A 15,145-nucleotide genomic window follows, 5' to 3' on the forward strand; every position below is an offset into this window, starting at 1 on the left:
CTCTAAACACTTAGTCCTTTCAATCTATCCTCACACAGAGTCCTTCCAAGCCTCTGTTTATTTTGTCACTATTTCAGCATGCCATCAATTGATTAATTTAAATGCAAATAATCTAAACAGTTGAATATACCAGCTCTTTGCCAGAATACTGCCATTTACCAATAATCCATTGGAGTGAGAAACCCTCTTTGTTCTTCACTGAAGGATTGTCCATGTATGCTACTCTTGGTGCACATGTGCTGGAGATCCAAATCTTTTGGACAGCAGTATCTGTTGGCCCTCACCTGTACCCTACCTGCCGTTGTGTCTTCCTCAGCTCATAAAAAGACAGAGTGGTACCCACCACCTCAGTTCTTTCTTTATGTCTATGGCTGAGACAGAACTACTGCATATCCTTGCACTAATGCACTACAGGAACTAGTTTTTGATAAATTCTGTATACAATTTTTATTAAATCTGTAGGTTTTCTTGTATTATTTTTCCTCTGGGGTAACCCTTTGGTTCATTTCCTGTTACCTAGTACCAGGTGTTCAGTCTCCATGCGGAACAAAAAACCCCTGGCTTTAAATTCCCTCCTGCAAGACAGCCATTCCCTCAGTGAGCATCACTCCAAACGTTGTTTAGGTGAAGGGTATTTCAAAATGAACTCAAAGTGACAGAAGCTCACTTAAAATTGACTTCTCTTAGACAAATCAATGAGACCTGCCTCTGAGCTGAGCAAACAAGACCCATCCACATCAGAATAATCTTCTTCCAAAAGTGCCCTGGCTACCACCAGCTCTCAGTTCCTGCCTCCTCTTCACTCAGCGGTGGTTCCTGCTCCCAAACTCTTCTGAGGGGGTAAGACTCCTCATTGCTCCTGCAGAGAGTATAAGAATAGGCCACCAATGGAGGGACCTTCTAAGAAAGAGGCAGAGATCTCCTCACTCAGTCTGTCTCATTTAATAGAGCACAAGACCTGAACATGGTCCCTCTGGCACCCTAAAATAATCCAGTGCCCAAACTTGGTACTGGTGAAAGAGCAGCTATCTGCACTGATGCTGCAGTACCAACCACAGGGCTTTTGGCACAGACAATGGTTCCTTCAGTATCTGCACTGCCCTTATCAGTGTGGTACCATCTGCACTGGCACTGAAATTTCCTGATTTAAATCAGTACCAACTGCATTGGTAGTAGGGGATTTAATGGTGTCCAAATTTCCAGAGTCCTGCCCTTACTTTCTGCAACCTGTAGGATTCCTGCCTCAGTACCAAGCTGTGCTAGAAGATCAGCAGAGTGGATGTTTGGCACCCATGAAGGAGACCATGAAAGAAATATCAGTGACTCCTCTTTTATGTCTGCTTCATTCATGCAGTATTCATTCTCTGACCAGAGTAGGCAGAATTCCCCAGTCTGACAGAGTGCAGGTACAGAAATTAGAGGGTGGGACAGCCCCATATACAATTTGCCTATAGACCTCACACCTGGACCTATTGGGTCCCTTGGAGCATGCCTCCCAGCCTGGGGTGATAGACTTGTGCTAGCTCTGTTCAAGCTAGCATGCTCAAATGAGCCGTGTGCATAGCACAGCGCAGGTGGTGGCTCAGGCTAGCCACACAAGCTCAGACCCAGGGGCTCTGGGTGTGCTTGGAATTGGGTGGTTAGCGTGAGCTACCACCCATGCTGCAATGTCCGTGTTGCTATTTTTAGCATACTAGCTGGAGTGGAGCTAGTGAGTCTGCCTACCCAGGTTCAGAGGCACACTTCTGACTGCACTGTTAGCCATACCCGTGGGGCCCTCACCACATTAGGAGACTGGTTTTCTCTACTTCAAGGTCAGATCACTCGCCCCTTTACAGTATGAGTTTGATCAGTTTGCATGTCTTCTGCTCAACTGCTGTAAATTCAGACCTCTGATAAGGAACACATCTTCCGTCTGATCTGCTCCAGCTGCTGTATCTTCCTCTTCCTTTAATGAGGCTGTAGTTCAGTCTACTCCCATCACATCCAGACAACCAGGACATTTCAGGATTTAAATCACAAGCCTGTCAGAAACATTAGAAATTCCAGTAGAGGCGATGCATGTTGGACATACTGCACCCCTCCTTATCAGAAAGACTGGCTAGCCATTCTACAAGGGTTCATTAGCACCAATGCTATTATTGTGCCAGACATCAGCCACCATACCTCCCACATTCAAGAAAACTGATAGGATATACCAGTTTTCATCTTTGTGGTTACTGTTGCTCACAAGCGTACTCCTCAGCCAGCCTCGGATTGCCAATTATCTGGCACTCTTCTCCAAATAGGATTCTCAGTTTGTGTAAGGTTTTGGACTTTGTGGCTAAATTACCATGAGATTCTAGGGAGCGGGTTTTTTCCTCCCATTGCTGATGGACATCTAGTGGAGCAAACCTCATTGCAATAGATGCATTAATTATTGCAGCAAGATTAAGGGCAACTGTGGTGACAATGAGATGGGTGTTACACTGTCGGAAGTGGCTCAAAACTGAGCATGCCTACCTCAGGGCAGGACCCACCTCCCCAAACTGGTGATGTGTTCTGTAATTGGTTGTTACTGGTTTGGTGAAAATGTGAGCTGCTGGATCAGTGTAACAGTCTCACCATGGAGTCACAGACAGCCCCTTAGACTCTCCAGTCTATCTTGCCACCCAGACAAATTGGATTTTGTGACAAAAGGTCACTTAAACCAAAAATCACACCCCGTCAGGTTTCTCCCAGTCCTAAGAGACCAGTCACTTACTCCAAATTCATAGGTACGCTGGATCTTGCACCAAAGACAACTCTTGCAGCCAATTCTATAGTAAACTAACTATAGGTTTCAGAGTAGCAGCTGTGTTAGTCTGTATTCGCAAAAAGAAAAGGAGTACTTGTGGCACCTTAGAGACTAACAAATTTAAGAAAAGGAGTACTTGTTAGTCTCTAAGGTGCCACAGGTACTCCTTTTCTTTAACTATAGGTTTATTAGCGAAGAAAAGGAATGAGTTATTGAAAGTTTAAAGCAGATAAAATATAACAGGAGCCAGTTTGTAATTTCAAATGGTGGCAATGATATAATTGTTAATTTTCCCCAAAAATCTTTCAGGGTACCCAGATTCTCTCTGGGGATCTCTGCTTTGCATCTGATGCGCTTCCTGGTAAGAGTCCCAACAGTTCAGAGATAAAGGATCTTTCTTTGAATCTATATTTATAGTATCTTGACACTTTCAGCTTGCTTTCTGTGTGTCTACCCTGTGGGCTTTTCGTTTGAGGCCACATGAGGAATGCACTTAGTTTTTTGACCTCCAATCATTATATATAATGGCCACTTTCTTTGAAATTAGCATTTCTGTTTAAAGTCCTTAAGATCTTCATTAGCATTTCACAAGTGTTCTTTGATGGGTTATTTAGTTGCAAGGTATACACAAAGTAAATGTTACATTATAACAGGAACAGATAAGTGAAAATAATACAAGTAAGGTGCCACTAGTTTTCATGAACTTTAAACATCTGAATACACATTTACACATTTAACTCTTTGATCTATACCAACAAATAAGTGAATTGGCCTGGGGTTCTGACCTGAGCTAGCACCTGGTTTGCCAGCATCACAGGTGTCATGACTGCAATCCCCAGGAATGCCCTGTGAGGTCCAGAATACAACTGAAGATCTTCCCTTGGAGGGCTGTGACCATTCAAATTCTAAAACATAAAAGGTTGTTACAAGGAGGAGGGAGAAAAAATGTTCTCCCTAACCTCTGAAGATAGTACAAGAAGCAATGGGCTTAAATGGAAGCAAGGCCAGTTTAGGTTGGACATTAGGAAAAACTTCCTAAAGATCAGTGCTTAACTAGCCTGGAATAAATTGCCTAAGGAGGATGTGGAATCTCCATTGTTGAAGATTAAGAGTAGGTTAGACAAATAGCTGTCAGGGATGGTCTAGATAATACTTAGTCCTGCCATGAGTGCAGGGGACTGGACTAGATGACCTCTCGAGGTTCCATTATTCACTGAAGAATTCTCAGACCACATTAAGATCACTGAGGGCATGTCTTCACTAGCAACATTAAAGCTCTGCCAGGGCAGTGCTTTCATGTGGTTGTATAGTCGCAGCAGCAGCGGTAGAGATCTGTCTACACTGGCACTTTGCAGTGCTCAGGGGTGTGTTGTTTCACATCCCTGAGTGAGAAAGTTGCAGCGCTGTAAAGTGCCAAAGTAGACAAGGCCTGAGTATATATACTCCTCTCTTTTTACTTGAATAGATCTAAGACTTTCAGAATCTCCTCTAGATTACTTGCTGAAAGAATGAAAGGGCAGGCCATTTGTTCTTGGTGATTATCTAAATGTATCTTAGACTGCATTAAACTATGCTACCAATTACCTAAATTAGAACCTTCTGATCAAATTTAAGATCTCTCCATAAGGGCGCACTCAGTCTCTGTGACGCCTTTCAGAAGCATCCCCATTTCCGAAACTTGTAAAGCAGCCACCTGGAATATTTCCAACACACCTCTGAACAACATACTAATCCACAGAGACCTTCCTACCAACACTACAAAAAGAAGGATTCTAGGTGGACTCCTCCTGAAGGTCGAAACGGCAGACTGGACTTCTACATAGAGTGCTTCCGCCGACGTGCACGGGCTGAAATTGTGGAAAAGCAGCATCACTTGCCCCATAACCTCAGCCGTGCAGAACACAATGCCATCCACCGCCTCAGAAACAACTCTGACATCATAATCGAAAAGGCTGACAAAGGAGGTGCTGTTGTCATCATGAATAGGTCAGAATATGAACAAGAGGCTGCTCGGCAGCTCTCCTATACCACTTTCTACACACCATTACCCTCTGATCCCACTGAGGGTTACCAAAAGAAACTACAGCATTTGCTCAAGAAACTCCCTGAAAAAGCACAAGAACAAATCCACACAGACACACTCTTGGAACCCCGACCTGGGGTATTCTATCTGGTACCCAAGATCCATAAACCTGGAAATCCTGGACGCCCCATCATCTCAGGCATTGGCACCCTGACAGCAGGATTGTCTGGCTATGTAGACTCCCTCCTCAGGCCCTACGCTACCAGCACTCCCAGCTATCTTTGAGACACCACTGACTTCCTGAGGAAACTACAATCCATCGGCGATCTTCCTGAAAACACCATCCTGGCCACTATGGATGTAGAAGCCCTCTACACCAACATTCCACACAAAGATGGACTACAAGCCGTCAGGAACACTATCCCCAATAATGTCACGGCAAACCTCGTGGCTGAACTTTGTCCTCACCCATAACTATTTCACATTTGGGGACAATGTATACCTTCAAATCAGCGGCACTGCTATGGGTACCTACATGGCCCCACAGTATGCCAACATTTTTATGGCTGACTTAGAACAACGCTTCCTCAGCTCTCGTCCCCTAATGCCCCTACTCTACTTGCACTATATTGATGACATCTTCATCATCTGGACCCATGGAAAAGAAGCCCTTGAGGAATTCCACCAGGATTTCAACAATTTCCATCCCACCATCAACCTCAGCCTGGACCAGTCCACACAAGAGATCCACTTCCTGGACACTACAGTGCTAATAAGCGATGGTCACATAAACACCACCCTATACCGGAAACCTACTGACCGCTATTCCTACCTACATGCCTCCAGCTTTCACCCAGACCACACCTCACGATCCATTGTCTACAGCCAAGCTCTACGATACAACCGCATTTGCTCCAACCCCTCAGACAAACACCTACAAGATCTCTATCAAGCATTCTTATAACTACAATACCCACCTGCTGAAGTGAAGAAACAGACTGACAGAGCCAGAAGTGTAGCCAGAAGTCACCTGCTACAGGACAGGCCCAACAAAGAAAATAACAGAACACCACTAGCTGTCACCTTCAGCCCCCAACTAAAACCTCTCCAACGCATTATCAAGGATCTACAACATATCCTGAAGGACGACCCATCACTCTCACAAATCTTGAGAGACAGGCCAGTCCTTGCCTACAGACAGCCTCCCAACCTGAAGCAAATACTCACCAGCAACCACCCACCACACAACAGAACCACTAATCCAGGAACCTATCCTTGCAACAAAGCCCATTGCCAACTGTGCCCACATATCTGTTCAGGGGACACCATCATAGGGCCTAATCACATCAGCCACACTGTCAGAGGCTCGTTCACCTGCACATCTACCAATGTGATATATGCCATCATGTGCCAGCAATGCCCCTCTGCCATGTACATTGGTCAAACTGGACAGTCTCTACGTAAAAGAATAAACGGACACAAATCAGATGTCAAGAATTATAACATTCATAAACCAGTTGGAGAACACTTCAATCTCTCTGGTCACTCAATTTCTGATCTAAAAGTGACTATTCTTCAACAAAAAAACTTTGAAAACAGACTCCAACGAGAGACTGCTGAATTGGAATTCATTTTCAGATTGGATACAATTAACTTAGGCTCGAATAGAGACTGGGAGTGTTTGAGTCATTATACTAAGTAAAACTATTTCCCCTTGTTTATTCTTTCCCTCTCCCCCCCCCACCCCCTCCCTCCTCAGATGTTTTTGTTAACTCCTGGAAATGTGCTGGAAATGGCCCACCTTGATTATCACTTCAAAAGGTTTTCTCTCCCCCCACCCCACTCTCCTGCTGGTAATAGCTCATCTTAAGTGATCACTCTCCTTACAATGTGTATTTTTTCATGGTCTGTGTGTATATAAATCTCCTCACTGTATTTTCCACTTTATGCATCTGATGAAGTGAGCTGTAGCTCACGAAAGCTTATGCTCAAATAAATTGGTTAGTCTCTAAGGTGCCACAAGTACTCCTTTTCTTTCTGGAGTTTTTGTTCATTTATTCACAGACCACTGTTCCCTTAGAGGTATCTAGGGCAGATGACAACTTCTTTGGCAGAGCAGCATTACAATCTATATTTAGATAACAGGCACCCACCTCCTCTCATTAGGTAACTGCTTGAGTCATCAAGAGTGGAGTACATATTGACAGTCACTTGAATGAATGAATGAATGAATGGTTACATACCTTACAATAACTGTTGTTCTTTGAGCTGTGTTGTCCATATGTATGCCATGATCCGCCCTCCTCCCTACTACTATAGAGTCCTTTAAGAGCTGGATTGTGTATTGGGAAAGGTACTGAGAGATGATTAGCTCTGCCCCACCCTTTTACACCCTGGGGAGAGAAAAGGGAGAGGGTACTCAAAGTGCAAGGATGGGCCCTTGGGCCGTGCTGCCCAAGAGCCCAATCTTGGATGTATGTGGTGCAGGCACACAGAGCAAGAGTGGAATACATCTCAGAACCCTGGTAATGTAAGAAATATCTATTTTGTCACTTTTTTCAATCCCAGGATGCAACTGAACAAAATAATGACAATTGGTGCTATGCCTGTCATTTGTGAGCCCTACAACTAGCAGTTCTTATGTTCCCAGCAGCGGGGCTGGGAATTGAATGGGGGCAGGGGGTTGGAAGAAAGAGGGAGAATCTTGTTCTTATGCCATCTGCATCAGAATGTGCTTTTAAAAAGGCAAGCTTTGCTAAGGTTCCAGCTGGGAGTTTTAACATATTAATAAAACTTAAGTGGGGGATAAAGTGGTCAATCAGACTAAATTCTAGTTCACTCTTCCATGTGCTACCTTCAAATCCCCCATCAAAACTTTATCAATGTGCTCTACCCCCGCCCCCGAAACAGGTCTATCCCCGCCCCCAGATGTGCATTATTGATGTAAAATATTGCAGGATCCTTTGTACCTGGTCAATAATTTATAAAGAACTGCTACTTCTGTCCTTTATTGTATGCAATCTGCAATAGATTAACTATTTCAGCTAAGGAAACTAGTTCTCCTTGAGTGCTGATCAATGCTTTTTAATGTTCACTAGGCCACCGTTTGCCTCATGATGATTCTTTAACCCCCACTCAAAAGAAGTCCTTTGCTTTTGCTCCTTTCTAGCTCACCCTGTGGTTCTAAGTAGGAACTTGAGTGCCCAGGTCTAGATGTGTAACTCTCTGATCCATTCCCTCGCGCTCTCAAGCTGTTTACCTCATGGCAAAAGTCGAAGAGAAAAGTTAAGCTCCCTTTGAAAAAAAAGTTCATCGTTGATAGTTTTCTCAGATAAACTCCACCCCTACTCTACCACCTCAGCTGGCAGTGGTTTATCTGTGAAAGCATGAGAGAGCCGAAGATGCTGCAGCCCAAAGTAAATGGGGTGTTATTACTGAGGGCGATCCCGCAACCATCCCGAGGAAGCGGGGGCGTTACTTAGAAGGCATTAAAGATTGTATCGACAGGCACCTTCAGCGGCACGGGGAGGAAGGGGGCGCATCCCTGCCACGTGCACAAGAGCTCGGCGGCGCTGGCTCGGTGCAAGCCCAGGCTGTGTCCCCCGCTCCAGCCTGCACAACCCGGGGTCGGGGTGAATGTGGCCGGGTCGCGCCCCCCCCGGCAGGCTTTCCAAGCAGTGCCTGGCGGCTGGTAGCACAGCCCGTCCGGGTACCCCCGGGCCGGTTTGGGCTCCCCCCTTCGCGGTAGGACCCCGGGTCACGCTGCTGAAGGACTCCTCAGCGCAGTAGCGGGCCCCGGATCGAGCCCCGCGGTCCGGCCGCTAGCCCGGCTCTCCCCAGCCGCCGCTCCGCACCCCTCCTCCGGGGACAGGGCGAGGCTGGCGCGCCCGGCGTGCGCTGCAGAGGCGGCTCCTCGCCCGCAGCGCCCCGGGGGCCGCCTGCCTGGCTCGGGGAGCTAGCGCTGCCGGAGCCGGGAGCCGCCGGCGTCCACAGCCGGGCTCGGGCTCCGCTCCCTCCCCTGGCTGCTGCCGGCCCAGCGTGCCACTCAAGCGGCCTGGCACGTCCCCTTGCCCGGGGAGGAGCGCTCCACCCCTCTCCGCTCCGGCTTCTGCAGGGCGAGGAGGGGGCGGGCCGTGCAGCCGGTGACTTCATGGGGAGGAGGCGGCAGCGGCAGGAGGTGGGTCTCTCCCTTTCTCCTTCTGCAGGGCGAGGAGGGGAGAAGCAGCTGCTCCCCCAGGCCGGCCGGGGAGGAGGAGCAGGACCAGGACCCCATGACTGAAAGCAGCAGCTGAGGGAGAGGGCTCCAGCTGATCTGATTTCCTCCCCCCCCCCCCCCCCCAACCGCCCCATCCCCCAGTTAGAGGAGAATGGAGCTCGGGTAATCAGGGCTGGCAGGAGGTGCAGCAGGAGCAGGTAAGAGGCTGCTTCTCCCTCCTCCTCCTCCTCCTCCTCCCCGGCGGGTGCTGTGCATGGCAGGGGCGGATCGGGGGGGCGTGCGGGCAAGTGTCACTGCAGCAGAGGGGATGGGACAGGTGCGCTCGCTGCTTGCTCCTATATCATCCCTAGCCGGGCGCTGGGACCAGCGGCGATGTCCTTTCTCGGGGCTGTCAGAGCCGTCCACGCCAGAGACGTTCCAGTTGGGTCTGGGCTGGAGCAGCAATAGGGCCAAGCCGACTGGTTCATAACCTTGTGTAAATCCTTGCCTGTGAAAATGCAGGCAGACCCTCCCTCCCCCCCACCACACACACTCTCTCTCTCTCTCACTCAATAGTCAGCTCCTGGAAGGGATTCTGCATTGCAGAATCTCCCACCGAATTCATGGCTGTAGTCGCTGCTTTATCTGATGGGAGCCTGCTTCTTGGCCAGGGAGTCCCTTTGTGGGCAGGAAGCCGGCTTGGGCAGGTGATGACCCCTGCTGCTGCTGCTGGACCTTCACAGGCCATTTGTGAGAGAGGCATTCGCTGATAATGATTCTCTCTCCCCCCCCCCCCCCCCCGGTGCAAAAGACTCGCAAAAGGGAAATGGTCAGGCTCAGGATCCATGTGAATAAACATCCATCCGAGTTTACAGTGTGACTTGTAATGCAGTGTGCTATCATGTGCTTATAAAACATAATGCAGTAAGGTACAAACCACCTTACATCATTTAAATTGAAACATCAGCTTATCCCTTCACTTCCCTTAATGCTTCAGGCATCTTTCAGCTTTAAGCCTTGTGGAGACTCATTATCTTCCCCTATGAAAGTGTGCCATGCTAGGCTGTGTGTCACTGTAACTTAAAATAAAAGGACAAAAATGTTGACTTCCCTGCTGTGGTTTTATCAAAATATTATCCCCACCACTGGTCAATGTTGTGCACACCCTACTCTTCTCCACCAGCTCAGTAAAGGGGGAAGGGAGGGGTGGAAATCCAATCTGTTGTCCCTTGGATACCCCTTTAAATTTGACGACATCAGTGATGTCATAATTTAACAAACTCTTAGTTACCCCACACCCAAAGAGTGCACCAATTTCCAGTATACTCTGCAGACATAAATTATGTAAATATGAACAAAATCAAACCCTTCTAACTTTTAATTTGACCTTTAGCAGCTGAGGCCCAAATTTTAAACGGTCAGGGCATGCATTTTGCGTAAACTGATTGAAAATACTTTGGATGTAATGGGCTTGGCTCTAACTCTCAAACCAATCCATAGTGAACACACCTTAGCTCAAAAGAAACGGAAATGCCTCATGAACACGTTTTTAAAAAAATCAACCTAACACAAAACCAGCTCCAGTAGTTGACATTGAATCTGGAAAAGACTGGTGTGGCACAAATCTAACATTTGTGCAGTGCTTTGAGATCCTTGGATAGAAGGTGCTGTAGAAGTACAAAGTATTGTTTATGATCAGTTATTAAAATATATGCTAGTGGGGAGGTTGTGTTGTAACTATTCTCTTTTCATTCCTGAGGTATTGAACCTATATGTTTGGGGCCCCATTTTCTACTCTCTGTATGAGCTGATTAGATTTCTTTTTAACATGAGTAAGGGTCAAATTCAGTGCTTAGATGCACATGCACAACTGTCACTGGCATAAGTCAAAGTAATGCTTGCATATCTGAGCACAGAATAAGATCAAAGAGATTATCCCATGGTCATCATTACCTGTCTCCCTTTCTGGCATGTTTTATTATAGTCATATCTCCACTTGGTAAGGCCCTAACGTGGGACAAGATGTGGAACAGCAACTCAAAATGAGGGACATAATGAAAGTGGTAGTGCAGAGAATTTAATGTGATACAGTATTGAAATAACGTTTCTTGAGCTTTACTTTTTCATGATTCTGCATTTTGATGTAAATAGTTTACAAGAATCTCAATCATCTGTGCAACCGTTTAATTTGTTTATAAAATGATGGCACTTGAAAGTACCATATGGGCATAAGTGTTAATGATCAGCCATAATAGGCTAATAATCTATTACATAAACATAGCAAAATCAACCTGTTCTTCGCCTAGTCATAATGAAGTATCTATATTTGAAAAAGATGGTTTGTGGGAGCGGGGGTACAGATGCATGCATTTTAGTTCAGCAGTTCAAATTCTGACATGGCTGATAGTAGCTAAAAGCCACTATCATTTGGTTGTACATGTGAATGAGTTAGGGGGGGTCACATTTCAGTTCCGACTGAACCCATGTTCACAACACCAAAAACACCATCCTAACTGGCACTCCTTAGTATTCATGTTGGCAATCTTAGCAGAGAGGCCAAGGATTCAATGGGCTTTCAATCAATGGGCCTCCAGGTCAGTTTGAGGAAAGCTAATGGTCATACTGTACTTGTTCAGTGGGTTCACAGATTTCTATCTGCAGAGCTGTGTGTATGATAGTACATGCACACTTACTCAAGAAACTTAATACCTGCTGGTAGGAAGGAAGCTTTACAGATGCATCCACTGTACAAATTGTTGCCGTACTAGTCCTAAGTATTGCCATAAATCAGAACACTTAAGATATGAGATGGCATACCACAACACACAATTTGTGAACCCATGTTGTCTGTACGTAGGCAAGGTTTAAAGTGTAAGTGATATTTTCAAAACCATAGTCAACATTTTGTCAATTTTATTAAGGCTGTTATGGATTTGATAAAATGTAATATGTTCCTTGCTAAACTGCTTATCTCCATTCTTACTCGTGTGCAGTGCTGCATTACATCATTTGCTGTCTGGATAGAGTTCTTTGGTGTAATACATGTGTAGGTAAATAGATGTGTTAAATTTTTTTAAAACCTTGACAACTGTTTGTCACTGTATTTTTGTTAGTCTTGATTGTATTGCCCTCTTAGAAACTTGGCTACTTTTCTTATATGTCTATTGTCTCTTTCTGTTTGGATAAAATTAGATATTCCCTCTTAATTTCATCAGCTAGAAATAATATTGTAGTAGTGATGATGTAGTCCTGTATCTTTAGTGATCTCCTGGCAGCCTTAAGAATAGTGACTTCTGTAATGCCACCAGGGGGACAACAAAACTTTTATTTTTGGTGAGCCTGCAATTTATGTATTAATGGAGACGAAGTTGGGGGTGGGAAGGGAGGATTAGAGGGAAAACTTGTAGAACACTTACCACCAGATCACTTGGACTTCAGATTTTACTGACTGTTTTTCATGAAATGGTCTTGGGTACAGAAAAATATATTAAATGGAAATTAAAGCTTATGCTTATAGTTCAGGAAATAGCAAGCTGTTTAAATATCAAATCTTGCTGTCAGAAAAGTGAGGCCTGCATGGGCGGGGATGATGTTGTTTTTTACCTGGTCTGGTCTTTGTGTTTGAATGTAGTTTAATTTTTCCTTTTAGCACGCACCAGTTTAGCACATAAATGTGTGCAAAGAAATCTGTTCCATTGTGTAGAACTAGATGATACAGACATTCTGGATCAGATGAATGGTGTCACTCTATTGACCTCCAATGGGACTATGTTGACTTACCTTACCTAAGCATCTGGACTTCTATTTTCAGTAGGGGTGAAATTCAACTGGTTTAAGTAAGGCTTAAGCATAGACCTTATGCTGAGCCTTGACATAGGGTGAGCTAAGAAAAAAAAACCTCTGACACAGTGTATTGCTCACAACAATGTCATACAATAGCAAATAAGATGGCAAAATGGTTTTCTATTCCTTGGATAGTAATAGTTGGGTTTTCCTGGCAGAAATAACTGTGATTGTTGCAGTCCCTCATCTTTACTTGCTGTCCTCCAGACTTAACCAAATGTTAATCAAAAAAGGTCCAAATGGGAAACTTGTTAAATATGCAGGAAGTGGATATGTAAAAGTTTTTTGCTAACTTGCTGTTTTTCCATTGTTTTCGTAGCAAAATTGTATTTGATAAGCATTTCTGATGGATTTCAAAATACTTGAAAGAACAAAATGAATTGTGATGTGTTTCAAGCCTTATTCTGAGTTTCCTTTACCTTCCGGCTCTCCTTTCAATGCTTTATTTTGAAGTCAGTACTATGTGTATTAGGTACCTGTCATACCAGTGGCCCTCAATAGCTGTCCTTTGCTGTAGTATTATTGGGTCATTGATATGATCAGTACTCATCAATTCGTGTATGTTTTGGTTTTTTTGGTTGAGCCATTGATGATCTTTTATGTTTGAAGTAAACAGATGATTAGGTTACATATTTCAAGTACATAAAAGGTTGTTACAAGGAGGGGGGAGAAATTGTTGTTCTTAACTGCTGAGGATAGGACAAGAAGCAATGAGCTTAAATTGCAGCAAGGGAGGTTTAGGTTGGACATTAGGAAATTCTTCCTGTCAGAGTGGTTAAACACTGGAATAAATTGCCTAGGGAGGCAAATCTCCATCATTGGAGATTTTTAAGAGCAGGTTAGACAAACACTTGGCAGGGGTGGTCTAGATAATACTTAGTCCTGCCATGAGTGCAGGGGTCTGGAGTAGATGACCTCTCGAGTCCTATGATTCTATGATTTAACTATTTTTAACATTATTCTTTTTGTTCTTTAAATACTATGTTATTTAGGATTATCTTTATTACCTAGTTAAGTATTTTAAACTCCGGCCTTTGAGTCTGAAACGTATGTGAATAATATATATTTGTTGATCATTTTGACTTGCTTATCATTTCTATATAAAGTTCTTTGGTTTTAAAACACTGATGGATAACAATGTTGATCTGAACAAAATAATTCACAAATCTTACAACTGAAGACTATTGATTAAAATTATGCATTTTATCAATGTAACTTAATTTTTGGAATTGGATATTTCTAATTACAATGTATTTGGCCCCAGATCTGTTGGATTCAGTAATCTGCTTCATAAATTTGTCTATATACATGCATCTTTCTTAGTTTTTATTGCTTTACACACAATGGTGCTACTTCCTCTTTCTTAGTTTAAATCAATTACATTTGTATTTCAGTTTCAATAGCTTTCCTAAAATCCTTAATTATTGATGTCTTACTTTACACATAAAGAAATGGGCAAGCAGTGTGGTTGGAAGTGTTGGAACCATAAACTCACTGAACATTAAATCCCACCAAATGAGGGTAGATCCATCCTCATCATCGTATCCACTCATTATACTCCACACCTGAACATAGCCATTATATGAACAACATACCCCCATATCTCAATGTCTGTACTTTGACCCGTTAAACTTTTACCCCCAATCGGGGAGATTGCAGATTATGTATTCCTTACGCCACCCATTCCTAAACCAAATTTCGCACCCCTTGATAATCTGTACCTTATTCCCTGATAACCAGAAACTTCTATGCTTAAACTCTGTACCATTTTCTTTTTACTTCAACATTATCTTAATAACACTGATTGTTTGAGCTAGAAAATGTAAGAACTTGCTTGATGAAAGTATTTTTAAATACTGCCATATCAGGAATGTTAATCTTTATTTTCAGAATGGGCAAAGCTACTAATAATTTTGCACGTATCCATGTGGAATCGGAATATTTCTCATTGTCTGTTTAAAATTTCATCAATCAGAATATTTGGAGTTGTGCTGTCTTTGATCCATGGGCATAACTTCTATATTTTAAATATGACATTTAACTACCATTCTGAATGTACAGAGGATGGACTACAACTACCACTTTTTAGTTTAAAGTAGCCGCTTTTTGCATCCATCTTTGTATTTTGCAGCTTCCCTGCAATGCTCCTCCTTTCCTATTTGTGATATAGCTTGATTTTAGCAAGGTTTTTGACAAAGTCCCACATGATATTTTTATATACAATGTAGGGAAATGTGGTCTAGATGGAATTACTATAAGATCATACTCAAACGCTAGTTTTCAATGGTTCACTGTCAAATTGGCAAGG

The 15,145-nt window shown here is 43.9% G+C and overlaps 2 protein-coding genes across 6 annotated transcripts in view; one reads left to right on the forward strand and one right to left on the reverse strand.

The window, feature by feature from the left end:
• Window positions 1-444: 444 nt before the first annotated feature.
• Window positions 445-8,362, reverse strand: LOC122462016. 3 transcript variants are annotated; one of them, XR_006284339.1, is made up of 5 exons: window positions 7,974-8,362; window positions 7,043-7,192; window positions 3,562-3,681; window positions 1,891-2,024; window positions 445-859 (listed from the first exon to the last, which is right to left on the reverse strand). XR_006284339.1 is itself a non-coding variant. In XM_043524042.1 (4 exons), the coding sequence occupies exons 1-4, from the start codon at window positions 7,310-7,312 to the stop codon at window positions 769-771; spliced, it is 615 nt and encodes a 204-aa protein (XP_043379977.1). In that variant the 5' UTR covers window positions 7,313-8,362; the 3' UTR covers window positions 445-768. The 3 variants fall into 3 exon arrangements, 1 of the variants encoding a protein (XP_043379977.1); XM_043524042.1 differs by having other exon boundaries at window positions 7,043-8,362; XR_006284338.1 differs by lacking the exon at window positions 3,562-3,681 and having other exon boundaries at window positions 7,043-8,362.
• A 616-nt stretch (window positions 8,363-8,978) lies between these two features.
• Window positions 8,979-15,145, forward strand: part of OTUD7A (OTU deubiquitinase 7A) — a 246,605-nt gene continuing 240,438 nt past the window's right edge. Inside the window, exon 1 of one of the 3 annotated variants that reach the window (XM_043524039.1) lies at window positions 8,979-9,212. The gene's annotated coding sequence lies outside the window, so the exon portion shown is untranslated. The remainder of the gene's footprint in view (window positions 9,213-15,145) is intronic. The other 2 variants (XM_037911551.2, XR_006284337.1) reach the window with 2 other exon arrangements.

Source organism: Chelonia mydas, chromosome 10 (assembly GCF_015237465.2).
Source record: "Chelonia mydas isolate rCheMyd1 chromosome 10, rCheMyd1.pri.v2, whole genome shotgun sequence".
In the NCBI taxonomy this organism is placed as follows: Eukaryota; Metazoa; Chordata; order Testudines; family Cheloniidae; genus Chelonia; species Chelonia mydas.